This window comes from Patagioenas fasciata, chromosome 4 (genome assembly GCF_037038585.1).
Source record: "Patagioenas fasciata isolate bPatFas1 chromosome 4, bPatFas1.hap1, whole genome shotgun sequence".
NCBI lineage: Eukaryota > Metazoa > Chordata > Aves > Columbiformes > Columbidae > Patagioenas > Patagioenas fasciata.
In genome coordinates, this window is record NC_092523.1 from 56,351,066 (window position 1) to 56,366,635 (window position 15,570).

Genomic DNA, 15,570 nt, shown 5'->3' on the forward strand with positions numbered 1-15,570 from the left:
CCAATGGAAATAAGACCTGTTCTACACCTTTAAACCTTTAATTGTTAACTCAAGGACCTCAAACCTTGCTAGCGCTGCTGGAAACCACAGTAATGAAAATAGTATCAGAGCATCTGGGACAAAACCTTCCATTTGCTCCCCTTAGGGAAAGTGAAGCAGTGACAATCCTGGTGGAGCTGAGAGTCTTGTCAGGAAGCTGTGGTTTCAAGTGCAGCAGACACATGGCTGTGGACTAGGATTTTCCAAGTTACCACAGTATCACAGTATGTTTGGGATTGGAAGGGACCTCAAAAGATCATCTAGTCCAATCCCCCTGCTGGAGCAGGAACGCCAAGGTGAGGTCGCACAGGAATGTGTCCAGGCGGGCTTTGAATGTCCCCAGGGAAGGAGACTCCACAACCCCTCTGTGCAGCCTGTTCCAGTGCTCTGTCACCCTCACTGAGAAGTTTTTTCTCAAATTTAAGTGGAACCTCTTGTGTTCCAGCTTGATCCCATTACCCCTTGTCCTATCATTGTTCACCACCGAGAAGAGCCTGGCTCTATCCTCGTGGCACTCACCCTTTATATATTTATAAACATTAATAAGGTCACCCCTCAGTCTCCTCCAAACTAAAGAGACCCAGCTCCCTCAGTCTTTCCTCATAAGGGAGGTGCTCCACTCCCTTAATCATCTTCGTTGCCCTATGCTGGACCCTCTCCAGCAGTTCCCTGTCCTTCTTGAACTGAGGGGCCCAGAACTGGACACAATATTATAAATGGGGTCTCACCAGGGTGGAGTAGAGGGGAAGGAGAACCTCTCTCGATCTACTGACCACCCCCCCTTGTAATACACCCGAGGATGCCACTGGCCTTCCTGGCCACAAGGGCACAGTGCTGGCTCATGGTCATCCTGCTGTCCACCGGGACCTCCAGGTCCCTTTCCCCTACACTGCTCTCTAATAGGTCATGCCCCAGCCTATACTGGAACCTGGGGTTGTTCCTGCCCAGATGCAGGACTCTACACTTTCCCTTGTTAAATTTCATCAGCTAATTCCCCACCCAACTCTCCATCCTGTCCAGGTCCCACTGGATGGCAGCACAGCCTTCTGGCGTGTCACCCACTCCTCCCAGCTTGGTGTCATCAGCAAACTTGCTGATAGTACACTCAATTCCCTCGTCCACATTGTTAATGAATATATTGAACAATATTGGCCCCAGTACTGACCCTGAGGCACTCCACTAGATGCTGGTCTCCAACTAAAATCCACACCACTGACCATCACTCTCTGGCTTCTCTCCTTAAGCCAGTTTGCAACCCACCTCACTACTCTATCGTCTAGACCACACCTCCTCAACTTAGCTGTGAGGATGCTATGGGAGACTGTGTCAAAAGCTTTAATGAAGTCAAGGTAGACCACATCCACCGCTCTGCCATCATCCATCCACCTTGTTACATTCTCATAAAAGGCTATGAGGTTGGTCAGGCATGACCTACCCTTGGTAGAGCCATGCTGACTGCCCCTAATGACCCTCTTATCCTTGATATGCCTTGAGATGACACCAAGGATAAGCTGTTCCATTACTTTCCCAGGCATAGAGGTGGGGCTGATCAGTCTATAATTACCCGGGTCCTCCTTCTTGCCCTTTTTGAAGACTGCAGTGACATTTGCTTTCCTCCAATCCTCGGGCACCTCTCCCATTACCCAAGACTTGGCAAAGATGATGGAGAGAGGTCTAGCAATGACTTCAGCCAGCTCCCTCAGCACCCGCGGGTGCATCCCACCTGGACCCATGGATTTATGGATGTCCAGACTATTTAATTGCTCCCTAACTCAGTCCTCATCGACTAAAGCAAACTCCTCCATTGACCTGGCTTTATCCGGGGTCTCAGGGGTACAGGGCTCCCCAGGACAGCCTCCAGCAGAGTAGACAGAGACAAAGAAGGCATTCAGTAATTCTGCCTTCTCTGTATCTTCTGCCACCAGGGCACTCACCCCATTCATCAGTGGGCCTACATTGCCTCTGGTATTAGTTTTATCTGTTATGTATTTGAAAAAGTTCTTTTTGCTGTCCTTGATCCCTCTCGCCAGCTGTAATTCTAAGGAGGCCTTGGCTATCCTGGCTGCCTTCCCACATCCTCTAACAGCAGCCTTATATTCCTCCCAAGTGGCCAGCCCCTGCTTCCATGACCTGTAAACCCTCCTCGTCTGCTTGAGCATACCCAACAGATCCCTATTCAACCACGCAGGCCTTCTGGCTCCCTTCCTCGACTTCCTACGTGTGGGGATGCTCTGATCCTGAGCATGGAAGAAGCAATCTCTGAATGCGATCCAGCTCTCTTGGGCCCCTTTTCCTTCAAGCAGTCTTGCCCATGGGATTTCCCCCAGCAACTGCTTGAAAAGGCCAAAGTTAGCCCTGCCAAAGTCCAGGGTTGCAATTCTACTTGCTATTCTGTTCCTGCCACACAAGATGCTGAACTCCACCATCTCGTGGTCACTGCAACCCAGACATTTCCTTTGTTGTGCTTGCTTTGACTCATGCAACAAAATGAAGAGTTAAAATACACAGCTTTTAGTCTTCTGCAAAGCAAATGACTCCAGATTCAATTAGGGCCCTCAAAAATGCCAGTTTAATGTATGGAGTTTAGAATACATGCAGAAAATATTAGTTCCACACCTGAGAGACTGGATTTCCTAATGCTGCTATATAAATCATCTACTTCTTTTAGTACTGCAGGTTTTATTTCACCCTGATAGGCCGTTTTTCACAAAAAGCTCAGCTCAAATCGCCGGAGGTGGTTTTCTCTCTCTTTTTTTTTTTAATCATTAGTTTAAAACAGAAAGGAGAAATCCAGGACTTGACTAGCATACGAGAATCACAGGTTTTAAGATGATAAAAACAAACCTCTATGTTCTTGAAAGCTTATTCCAAGAATCTGAAGTCTGTAACCCTTTTTTACTTTTCTTATCCTACTAGTAACATGAAAAACAAGCTGCAATTTAGTGAGTTTATCATCTGTGTATCACAAACTTTCAGACAAGCCATTCTATATTGTTTCTTGACATTAAAACCATGAATTCAGTTTCAGTGTGGAATGCTTTGCTAAGAAACATCCACAGGTAGACATGGCCTCAAAGCTCCTCTCATCTGTTCCTCAATATTTTGAGCTGCTCAATTCAGCTATGCCCATTTTTCCATCTTCTCCCCATGCACAGGGTTCATCAACCCCAGAGCAACCATGGCAGCAGGCCCTAATCTGCATGAGGCCATTTCACAGGACCACCACTAAGTTTCACCTGGATTTTCTAATTGTGATCTGCTTTTCAAAAGACAGTATTTCTTTTGTTGTGCTTGCTTTGACTCATGCAACAAAATTTAGAAGCTGAGGACAGACTGCTAGCAAAAACATTATTTTGTCTGTAATCATAATAAGCTCGTCCCAGAGACCATTTAATTCATAACCATAATAATGTTTTTATGGAGCCACTCTCAGAAAATAAAACATTAGTTTGATACAATGAAAATGAGCCAAACATTAAAATCCATTGAATCAGAACTGAAGAAATGAGAGATAATTCTTGAGTACAGCATTAAAAGCAACAAAAAGCCAAAGTGCACACCAGGTATCTCCCTGTAACACAAAGAATCGTATTCCAACTTAGAAGAAAGCTCTGTGCTTAAGATTTGCAAGTTGCTTCCTGGTAATCCAACACTTTGTCTTTCCAAACATAACCAGGTCTGATCTCTGGTTTCTTTTTTTATGAATCTGAACAATGTCTCACACAAAAGAAAGACTGCTCTAGGTTTTCAAGGTAGTTAATGAAACCCAGACAACTGCTTACATGTTTGTTCTTTACAGAAAGCCTAAAACCAGATCAGATGCTGTGAAAATACAGTAGAGGGATGTCACATAATTAAGTTACATGAACAGCCTGAACGAACAAATATCAAAACTTCTTCACGGATAAAGTTTTTAGACCAAGCATTGGACAGGTAAATGCAGACACACATATGAAGTCTGCCTGCTTTGAAATTTTCATTGAACATCCATACTGCAAGAAGATGACAGAACTAATAAAACACCTAGTAAAGCAAACTGTTTGTTGTAAGAATTTTGAAGTTATTCAAGGCTTGTTTATCTAAACAAACAAGAGCAGAAGATTTCTAGTGTCTTTGGAACAAGGGAATTCCTTAATTAACAAAAATATTCAAGTCAGCCATGTTTAAAATGAAGCCCCAGCATCACAGCTAACAGTTGTGTTATGGCTACTAGGAGAGCCGCATCACTGACAAATGTTATCTGCTGGGAAACATACTGAAAACAATGTTGTATAAAAATATTTATTGTGTTGAATAGCCTGTGGATACTGGTAATTGCTCTTCCAGTCCCACAGGCAAATAAGTACTTCAACCACACACGGCACAGTAAACATTTCAGGCTGTGCTCTACAGACACACCCATCAGCAAAGCATTTAACACAAGCACAGCTTCCAGGCACACTTACCTTCTTCCTCAGATCATCTTTCTTGTATCCCAAGAGCTCAAGGTATTTAACACGTGAATCTTCTTCAAAGTTCACCTTTAAAAAACAGAAGTTAAAAATAATATATTGCAATTATTAATTTTTCATTTTTCCCCTCAATGTCTTTCCACTTGACTGGCACAAATTACCCAGCGAAAGCCAGTGACTGCAGAGACTGAGCATAATAAAAGAAATGAAAGGGTCTTCAGTGACCTGGGCACCCAAGCAAGTAGCAAGCTTTCAATCTGGTTCCCACAGGTGAACAGTCTGCTTGTCCACTCCATTTGCAAACTTTAAAGTGCTCATAGTGAGCAGTGAAAAGCACATCTAAAGCTGCCCCAGAGCTTTGTTTCTTCTTAGCAGCAGCTCCTTGCACAAAGACATACTGATGGGGGATGACAAAACCACAGGATACCTTGCTCTAAGGCTTGGCTTCTGCCATGATTTCTCACAAACTCTGCCAACACCCCTGGTCATGAAGACACCCTTCTGGTGGGCTACCTCCAACAGCAGGACTTACAGGCACTATTCCCACAGCCTACATTTTTAGCTCCCAGCACCTCTTCTGCTAAAACACCGTAACACTTGCTACATTTTGGCACAGGCTTTCCGGGTCAGTGGGGCACTCCTGAATTGCTGGCATTCCATTACCTTTAAGAAGGCCCACACGTTTTTCTCAAAGTCAGTCTGGGCCATGTCAATTTTCTTCTGGCAGTAGCTGACAAAGCCTTCAGACTGCACGGCCTCCTGCAGTTGGTTCGAGTGAGCCAGGAACTCCTTCTCTGTAACAACCTGGCTCACGTAGACATGGTGACGCTGCTGCTGCTGCTCAATGGCTGGCTGCTGCTGAGGCTTGGCGTTCTCAAATGTAACCAGCTTGCCTCCAAACTGGAATTGAGACACATGTGCAGCAGGTAAAAATGCAAGTGTACACTGGAGCACATGTGAAAAAGCATGTGCATACACACATTTATGCACACGATTTTATACAGTGTATATATGCTTATCATCCAAAGGACAAACATTCCCAACATAAACTCATTGATTCCCCCTCCCCTCTCCCCATGTTTCTACGCATTTAGAGAGCTTGCTGGATAAGTGGGTTATTTTTTTATTAATAATAAGATTTATGGGCAGAGCTACTCCTGTGCCTGTTTTTTCTCAGGTAAAAGGCTGACCAGAAGCTGAGAACTGGGGCTGTGGGTCTGTACAGTGCTCAGTATAAATGGAGTACCCTCATGATATTGCAATGCTATTACCAAAGAATCCTATGCATCACTAAATAAATGCTCAAGCATGATGTGTGGCCTGCTCTTGGTAGGCTGGTTACCAGTTAAAAGCCTACTGAGAGATGGGCAGTAAATTATGTCATCATTTGGAGAGAAGTAAACAACAACAGAAGAATTAAGAGAGGGTTTATAATATTATTTCATTCTACAGCTTAAAGTTAATTTATACAGGCCAGTCCAATAAATGAAAAAGCACTACAAGCAAGAAGCCTAACCAAGAAAAAGGCTGACAGCTGGCTCCTGGAAAACCAGGATAAGTAAGGGAATAAACAGCATCATAAAATGACACATCAGTCAGCAGCTAAGCAACATCACTTTTCTTCGGTAAGAGAAAATTGCATCTAATTTGTGCAACAGGTAGCGAATAGCAGGCATACGATGCAGAAAATTGAGCAATATTTTGGCAAAGAAATGCATCGCAAGTGGGCAGGCTTAAATCTCCAGGAGATCCTTCAGAAATGGTCTGTGGGTCTAAAAAATAAGCCAAAGGTGGAACCAAAGATCAGGCAACTGTGCTCTCACAAAAAGCAGTGCCTTGTCACCCTCTCACCTGCCTCCTCTGCAGGTCAACCACCCATGGAAGAGCCCAAGCCCTACGTGCTGCTACACTCACAGAATAGCTTCAGACTGCATCCAAGTCTCAGATACTTGCCCAGTTTGATCCTGTTCCTTCTTAACAACAGATATTTGTTTACTCTGATGTAAGCACTGTACTTACATAAAAGCAAAGCTCTAGTCCCAAACCAGAAAGAAACAAGTGCCCACTGGCAATACAATGCCTCCTTGTTTCTTTTTCCCAAGCATTTTTTTGGTGACTTTTTGCTGGCTTTCTGTTCCAAGCGCCCAGTCTGCAAGCCGCTGCAAGCATCTCTCCCCACCATGACAAACAAGTTTTCCCAAGGTGGAGCACAACATTGAACTCTCCTCTTGCTAACATGTTTTGCAGGTGCCACCATTACTCCCTCCCTGCCTGGCGAACCATGCCTAGCCTTGTCTCCTGCTTACCGAGAATGATGCTCCCACAGGTCGGCGGATCCATTTGGGTGGTTTCTTTAGGGGCAAAATGACACTCTGTGGGGCTGTCTGCTGGGGAAGCTGCAAGGGCGGGAGAGGCTGTCCTGTACCAAACGGGTCGAGGTTCCCAAATGAGGATGAAAGCTTCAATAACAAAAGGTGGAAAAAAACAAAAGTGACATATCTCCAATAAACTAAACAGAAGCATTTATTTGTAGCAGATCGGTACTCCTGCAAGAAGACTTGCAGACAGCTACTTCCCATAAGCCCACATTTTTTCCCCACTTCTTTCTGTCCATAGTCTTAAGCTGAGCATTGCTCAATACCTGATCAACTTGCTTCTGCCTCAAGCCATCCGTGCTGCCTCCCATGATGGAGTAAATGCTGATCCGCCCATCAAATGAAGCTGCAGACAAGACAGCAGGGTTCCTGGGACACCACTGGATATCAAAGCACCACTGTGTGTTTGTGGGCAACTCATACAGCACCTGAGCAGCAAAAACAAATCCAACAAATCAGGACTTCCATGCATCACCCCATCCAACAGCAGTAATTCTTCTGCCTGCCCTGAGACTGGTCTGCTCTTTTTGCTGCCCGTCGGCCTCCATGTCACGGTACACACTAACAGCGGGCAAACACTGACAACTGTCAATACCACTGCTTAATTTCCTTCTCCCATTAAATATTCTGTCTAATCCACACAGCACAAACCATGCAGGCAGGGTGTGTCTGTGCTGCATGTGCAGCTATCTATTTGTTCTACTGCAAGTGGTGAGCTGCTGCTGGTGTTCATGCTAGCCCTCGCAGAGCTCATCTTGGTATCTCTACCCACTACAAATAGACATGCCAAAGTAAGCCTGTTTTTGCAGGACAGCTGGAAAAGTTAAAACCTGCACTCAGGACAGATGTCTTCTCCTGCCCTGGAACAGACAAGTCCAACACTGCAGCAGACATGTAACCATAAACTCAGAGAAACTCTTCTTTGCTTGTCTCTCAAATTTGTTGCTCAAAGAGCAAAACACTAACTGCCTCTGTCTCCCAGGAAACCGTGGTGTGGCTTTTGTTTTGGTTTTTGTTTGTTTGTTGTTGTTGTTTAATTTTAAATAAAAACATGTAGTATGATTCATCCAAATTTAAAGCCTTCCTAACAGTACTGGATCCAGCTCAGATAAGTTATTTAGCACCCCACAGCTTTTTGTACTTTCAGGCTAATATCTGAATTTCAGAAACACTTCTCACTCTGTCCTCCAGGATTATTGCCCACTGCAGGCAAGGAGCCCTCCAGTGTGCCTGAAGCCCTTCTTGTGGTCTGGGGGAAAGCACTCAAAAGTTGTATGAGAAGAGAGTCTGTGTCCCCTTTGAAAGGTAGCCCCAAGCCCAAAAGGACAGGGTAGGAACACATCCAAGTGGCTTTCACCCATCTGCCACTATTGTATCCCTTATAATAAGGTCTCTACCTCACTACTCAGCTGGAGAGCAGCAGCGAGGACAAACACACAAGATCAGCAATACTAGGAAGGAATCCTGCAGCACCAGAACAAGCTCAGAAGGCACACATACCCAACACAAGCACGCAGGACAGGGAGAAACACCCCACAGAAGCGTAATTTCAAGGAATGCAAACACACCAACAACTGCTTTGCATGTGGCACTGTGTCACCTCTGAACAGAGTTTTTTTTTAAGTGGTGTGTGTACAATACCTCGCCCGTGTTAGGGTTGGAGCAGAGAATTTTAGCATCCTTCCCACAGCTAAGCAGCAGCTCTGAATCCGCCATACTCCAAGCAATGGCCAATATACCCCTGTGTCACAATCAGAAAGAGTTTAGTGTAAATGCAAAATGGTGATAAATTAAGTATATTTATAAGTTGAGTTTCTACATCAGCTGAGCTTTCTACCTCAAAATGCCCTCTTCACTCCTTACTCTTAAAAAAGATGAATTTTTTCCATGTTATCAGACTTTACTTATTGAAATGGATGCTTTCTATTTTCTGCATGAGGAAGTATAAAGGCTCAGCCATTGTATCTGAGAGTTAAATGCAGTCACACAAGAGAACCTGGACACCATCATAACAAAATGGTCTGCGTGCAGTATCATTAACATACAGCGTGCAAACCTGTAGGTAAGGTTGGTGACTATGAAGTTTTTCACCTTTTTATTAGCAGGGGATTCATGTCAGAATTACTGGCAGCAGTTTTCGTAGAAGCCACAACACGGTCATTTTCTCTCCTTAAATCTGGTATGGGTTTTGGGCAATAAGGAAAGTTTCACTAACGAGCAGGGATCAAAATTTAACAAAATCTTTCTTTTCACCCAAATTTAAGGCATTTAGGGGACTAGAGGGGCAGAGAAGCTTTGCATGTCCACATGTGAGGATGTGCCCAGACATGCCTTCAATCCATTATTCAGTCAAAGTCAAGTACTACTAACTCTTCGCACCTTGGCTCCCTCTTCTCGAAAAGCACAGGAACAAACTTACAACTTCAGTGTTTTGGCAGGAGGGTGCTTTATATTCTGGGACCTGTTCCCTTTAAACCAGACAATTCTTTCAGGACATGTGGGCGGCTAGTCAGCAAGTCAGCATATAACACTGCCTGCTGCTGGAATCGCCACCTCCCAGCTGTGTCTTGACAGGGAACTAATGAAGAATTGAGACATACAAACTGGTGGAACACAGTCACCAAGAGCATAAACACCACAGAGCAGCAGGCTACAAAAGACTCATACCTGGTATGGCTTTCCAGAACACGAAGCGGCGAGGAGGCAAATCTTAGGTCCCACATCTGAATCACAGGCAACCTATCATCCTCTGAGGCCAAAACCATCTGAGTAGCGACGTCAGGATGCCAGGCCAGGCCCGAGCAGTGCATCTGAGGTACAACATTGCACCACAGCACAAAATAACTAAGGAGCACTAAAGGACAAAAGACAACTAGCCTAAAGAGATCTACATGCATGGTAAAAGCACTGCTGCGAGGAAATTTGAAACTGTGTTTCTGGGCATTATTTCTGACTGCATTCAGATTGGGATACTCTCCTCGTTTCCATGAGTGGGGAGACTTGCAGTTCATTTCCCAAGGTCCTCTCAAAGACATAACTTTGTGCTGTCTTGTTCATAATCTTATGTTTTAATTTAAGAAAACTGTAAAGCCCCCTGTACAAACATTTTTCTCTAAAATTTTTACTGATGAAAGTCATTGTTAGGCAGAGGTTATTGTCAGGTGAACACTGTATTGCTAGACTACAATATGATGAAGATAGACTACTGTGCTGCTATGTTAGGTAACACACACAGAAAACATTGAGAGTTACACAGTTTATCAGAATAAGAGTGCAGTGACCAGGTAGCTGGTTATCAAGCACCCATTTGCAAGTTTCATTTTCAACTCTTGCTACATCTTCAGAATTTGTTATAGCAATTTCCCATTAAAAATGTACAGAATTATACAAATATGTCACTCTCCACAAGTTCAACAGGCTCTTTTCTACATTTACACTGTCTGAGGAACAGGTGTGGTGGTTGTAACTACACAAAGCCATGTCCCCTGTAACCTCCTCAATGGCAACACTCCTCTGCAGTGCTTTGCATATACACAGCCTTGCAGGAAAAAGCATTAGCTATTTAGCACAGAGCAGGCACCAGTATCTTTATGTCACTTCAGAAAGGGTGCTATGAGCAGTCCCTGCACACTGAGAGGCCCCCTATACCTCTCCCCAAGCATCTGTGGGGTCGCGTGAGAGCCAACTCACCCGGTTATTGTGGTCGCTGACTTTGATAATGGGCTCATTCTTCCGGAGATCCCACACAGTAGCTCGGCCACTCGGGCTGGCAGATGCCAGAATGTGCTGGACTTGCCTGTTCCAGGCGATGCAGCTGATGTCCTCAAGTGGCTGTTGCACACACAGAACAGCCTATCACGACCTTTCCAAAGGGAGGACTCAAAACCTGTTATTTTCAGGCTATGCTAAATGACAAATCTCTAAGGAGACTCACCCTGGGTACTGTGTGTGTTCTGGTTTCCTATGTAGGGTAGAACACCTGAAAACCCTGATTTATAAGCTGCTAGCATTTCTCTGTTAATATCTGCATTTTCTGCTTTACAATCTGATATATCAGTTACTTAAAGAAAACTATGCATGACTGTCTTCAAGAACAGAAAACTATTCCATGGAAGTAGATCCAGGTATATGCACTCTACTTTTGCCTTGGTTGATTAGGTTTTGACTTACAAAAAAAAAAAAAAAGTATTTGCTTGGAGAAATTCAGTGGGGATTCTTTATTGCCTGTCCTCTGCACAGTTTTAGTCCTAGAATTAAAAGCTATGTTAACCTAGTCCTTGCACTATTACTTCCAGTTGTCATTGACCATAAGGACTAAAAGATTGTCCAGCCAAAAAAGTTACTATTAGACATACAAAAATACTATACAGAGGTCTTTAATTAAGGTGTCCTCCCAAAAGCCCACATCATAATAAAAAAGTCAAACTAAACAAAGTATCCAAACCCACAGAGTTTTAGGCTAAAAATCTTTGAACTTCTACTTTGACTACTTCTCATCCCATTTCCTCACTTTGTCATAATCAAATTATTATGCAGTAACAAACCTATCTTCCAGTAACCACAAATTTATTGTGCAATTATGTAACAGCTACAGAAATGTACATGCATTGAAACAACTTCTTCTCATTCTTCTGTCTCCTTCACAAGGTACAAAGGACAAAAGACTGCTGTTCTTCTCCTTACATCATCTTTAAGAGCCACAGGCTAAACACTGGCCCCTAAGCAGAGCAATCAAACACTCTCTGAAAATCATGAAGGTAACTACCAAACCTACTGCCTCATCTTCTGACTTCTCAGTAGCTGCTTTTTATGTTCTTGTTTTCCTCAATCTATACCTTCACAATCTTCAGACCCATGCACACAGTGAAACATGCAGAGAAAAACTAGAAGACGCTCAGCCTGCATATAATTGTTATAGGTATTTAAAAAGTGGTGCAACCTGAGCGACTCTGCTTGTTATTACTCATTGTTTGATAAAATGCAATATTTCTCAAATACTAAGGGGCTACTTCAGCTTCCCCTGGCCAAACAGATCTGGACCTGTGCATTCTTGCACTTACAGGCACAGCCAGCAAACTGTGCTCCAGGGGCTAGAAAAGCAACAGCATCCAGTCATGCTTGTATGGAGTTGGGCAAAAAAAAAAAATCACAGAAATAAAGCATGGGAAAAATAGTGTTGTCACAACAGACTTCCTTCCAGAAGCATTCACCGAAGGACACCTATGCTGCCACTCAAAGAGAACTGTCCTTCAGGGACACAAGCCCATGCCACATGCTTTCGGTCATGGACATATCTTAAGGAGAAAAATATTTGAAACCCCACAGTCTAATAAGCATATTACACAAATTAAGTACTAACAGAAGGCCTATTTTCATTGGCCTTCGGGACAGCCACTGGAGAACAACATGCAGGAACATATTCTTCTTTATTTTGATACAGAGAGATCTGTTGTACCACTCCTTAAGCGCTGTATCTAATGTTGCCAGAAATGCAGCTCACAACTAACAAACAATTACACGCTACCCCAGTTAGACTTCAAAAGGCTTTCCCGACCTTGAGATAGCCTTAATACTGTAGGTTTCAATGAGCTCTCAGCATCAGTCACATGCATATTTTTCGTTACCCTGCTCTGCAATATTTAACAAATACAAATTTGGTACCTGTGTCTTCACTCCTGGTGTCATTGGTGTGGCAAAATTGTTCAAGTCCCAGATATAGATTTCAGACTCATTAGCACCAGAGGCCACCAGATTAGTCTGTAAGACACATTAATTGATGTTAAGAGTATTTTCAGCATCAGCATTCACAGTCTTAGCTGCTGGGAGTATCAGATCCACAGCACTAGGCTGATTCCCCTCCTATCAGCTCAGGATATAGCCTTTGGCTCACGCAGAATAGCTCAGGGTAAAAAAAGCAAGGTTTTTTTTGAAGCTGAAGGTAAGACTGAGTTAATTTAAAAAATCCATATGCGGCACCACACTGGGATACCAAAACCAAAATTCCTGTTTTGTGGAGTGCTCTTGCACTGCACAACAAACATCCATGAGGAGGCTGCAGAGGTACAACCACGGATGGGAGTGGAAAGCAGAGACACTTCTGGGAGGAGACAGAAGTGGTGCTGCAGCTATCAGTGCCACAGCTATTGGTGCTGCAGAGCTCTCCTGCCAGCAGACCAGGGGAGGTTCAGGTTGGACATTAGGAAAAGGTTCTTCACCCAGAGGGTGGCAGAGCACTGGAACAGGCTCCTCAGGGAGGTACTCAAGGCCTCAAGCCTGACAGTGTTCAAGAAGCAATTGGACAATGCCCCCAGATACATGGTGTGAATTTTGGGGTGTCAAAGTCCAGGCAGGGCAACAGGTGCCAAGGGCACCGAGCACCCTTTGATCACATCCCACAGCTGGTGACAAGCAAATTCCAACTTCATAATGGACAGAAAGGGAAAGGAGGCAATTCAAAGAAGACACAATGAACAAAGGGCAGCCTTGCTGAAAGCAAGTGTGCGGAGACAGAAGTGCTATTTAGGAAAAAAATTCAAGTGAATTCTCATGCAGCTGGTGGTGACAAGGAAAAACCAGTCCACTGTATGTAGAAGGAAGTAAGCGCTCATTAGTGATGGAGGAAAGCTTGTTAGTTTTGAGAGTTCTGCTCAAGAGGCCACGTCACCACATTTCCTGTTCAGTCTTGTCTTTCCAAGTAACAATAGTGAGAAGTCTTTAAGACAGATCCTACCCAGACCTCAAAGGAGATACTTAAAATCTGGTGTCACTGGAAGCACGAGTGATAGCAGCTAAATACCCCCAGTGTAATGAGAGTACTAGCACAATACGCAGGAGCTAAAAACACCACAGAAAAACATGTCTACTTTACATGTAAGCTTAAGTAAAAAGACCCACTAAATTAACAACATAAACTCATGAGGGGAAGCAATGAACCAGACATCTTGAGTTCTCTCATCCTGAAATGCCAGTAACAGGACAGGATTTTCCTACTAAGTACACACAGACACTCAAACACCAAATTTCATTCATGCCTTTCAGAGGCAGGGAAAGGGACACAGTTATAAGTTAAGACAGGCCACTCATTTATGACAGCATGTGATGAAAAACAACAGAAAACCAACCTGAAACATGTTGACATCGAGCGCTCTTACTGGTCCCGTGTGCTTGTCTTTCTGGGCAATTATTACTTCAGTGTCTCCAGCTATGATTTTGTCTGGGTCGTATAGAATTATGTTCCCATTTTCGCCCCCAGCAATCAGGACTCCAGAGACTCTCTCAGCCGAGGTCATGCTGTGCGGTCCCCAGATCAGCTTGTGGTACCTGTAAGACACAAAGGTGCCCACAGTCTACAACCATGCACCCCATTTTGCTCAGCACAGCTAAAGCCTCCAGACTGCTGCTAAAAGACAGAGAAAAGCACTGCCTGCATTTACCCTTAAGGATCAGTCTTTCTATTAGGTTGGTGCAAAAGCAATTGCTGTTTTGGACCATGAATTTTAAATCTTTACAACTAGGCTCAAACACATCTTGGTTAATTAAAACAGGAATCATTACAACTAACACATTTTTGCCAGTGAGAAATAAGCTTGTTTATTCCTGTATCTTAAAAAGCCGTGCTTCAGGATTTGACAAACTCTTGGAAAGCATTTCCTGCATCCTGCTGGTTGTGAAAGTATTTTCTCTACCAAAAGATGTCAAGATGCTTGAGGAAGTGGTAGTCAGTTGGTGAGAGGTCAGGCGAATATGGTGGATGAGGCAAAACTTTGTAGCCCAATTCGTTCAACTTTTGAAGGGCTGGTTGCACAGTTGGGTGGTGTTGTGAAGAATCGGGCCCTTTCTGTTGACCAGTGTAGGCTGAAGGCATTGCAGTTTTTGGTGCTCAATTTGCTGAGCAGACTTGTCAGATGCGATGGTTTCATCAGGATTCAGAAAGCTGTAGTGCATCAGAGCAGCAGCAGGGCACCAGTGACTGTTACCTTTTTTGATGCAAGTTTGGCTTTGGGAAGATATTTGGAGGTTGTTCTTGGTCCAACCACTGAGCTGGTCATCGCCTGTTGTTTTAAGTCCACTTTTTGTCGCATGTCACAATCTGATCAAGAAATGGTTTGTCATTGTTCCATAGAAAAAGAGAAAACATTTCAAAACAATGTTTTTGATTTTTGATCAGCTCATGAGGCATCCATTTATTGAGCTTTTTCACCTATCCAATTCGCTGCAAATGCCAAATGACTGTAGAATGGTTGATGCTGAGTTATTCGGTGGCTTCTCGTGTAGTTGTAAGAGCATCAGCTTCAACGATTGCTCTCAACTGGTCATTGTCACCTTCCGATGCCTGGCCACTACACTCTTGTCTTCTTTGCAGAACTGCTTGAACCACCGCTGCACTGTATGTTCATTAGCAGTTCCTGGGCCAAATGCGTTGTCAATGTTGTGAGTTATCTCCGCTGCTACATGACACATTTTGAACTCGAATAAGAAAATAGCACTAACATAACTTTCATAGTCTTAAATAAATATAAAATAAACAGCAAATAATAAGTCAATAGCAAAAAAAGATAAAGCAATGAAAGTGCACTAGAACGATGTATAACAACCACATTTAAGAGTCTATTCCAATATCAAACAGCAAATTTCAACAATACAAAAACTGCAATTACTTTTGTGCCAAACTAATACTTACAACCCCTTCCATCAAAAACACACTA

At 43.6% G+C, this 15,570-nt stretch overlaps 1 protein-coding gene across 21 annotated transcripts in view; it reads right to left on the bottom strand.

Annotated features, from left to right (window-relative positions):
- Nucleotides 1–15,570, bottom strand: part of SEC31A (SEC31 homolog A, COPII coat complex component) — a 48,889-nt gene that overhangs the window by 28,780 nt on the left and 4,539 nt on the right. For all 21 annotated transcript variants that reach the window (XM_071807942.1, XM_065836658.2, XM_065836667.2 and 18 more), the window contains exons 5-13: nt 13,987–14,185; nt 12,527–12,622; nt 10,556–10,696; nt 9,533–9,675; nt 8,507–8,606; nt 7,132–7,293; nt 6,797–6,949; nt 5,154–5,390; nt 4,485–4,559 (exon numbers count right to left, since the gene is read on the bottom strand). In XM_071807942.1, coding sequence (XP_071664043.1) covers nt 4,485–4,559; nt 5,154–5,390; nt 6,797–6,949; nt 7,132–7,293; nt 8,507–8,606; nt 9,533–9,675; nt 10,556–10,696; nt 12,527–12,622; nt 13,987–14,185 — 1,306 coding nt within the window. The remainder of the gene's footprint in view (nt 1–4,484; nt 4,560–5,153; nt 5,391–6,796; nt 6,950–7,131; nt 7,294–8,506; nt 8,607–9,532; nt 9,676–10,555; nt 10,697–12,526; nt 12,623–13,986; nt 14,186–15,570) is intronic.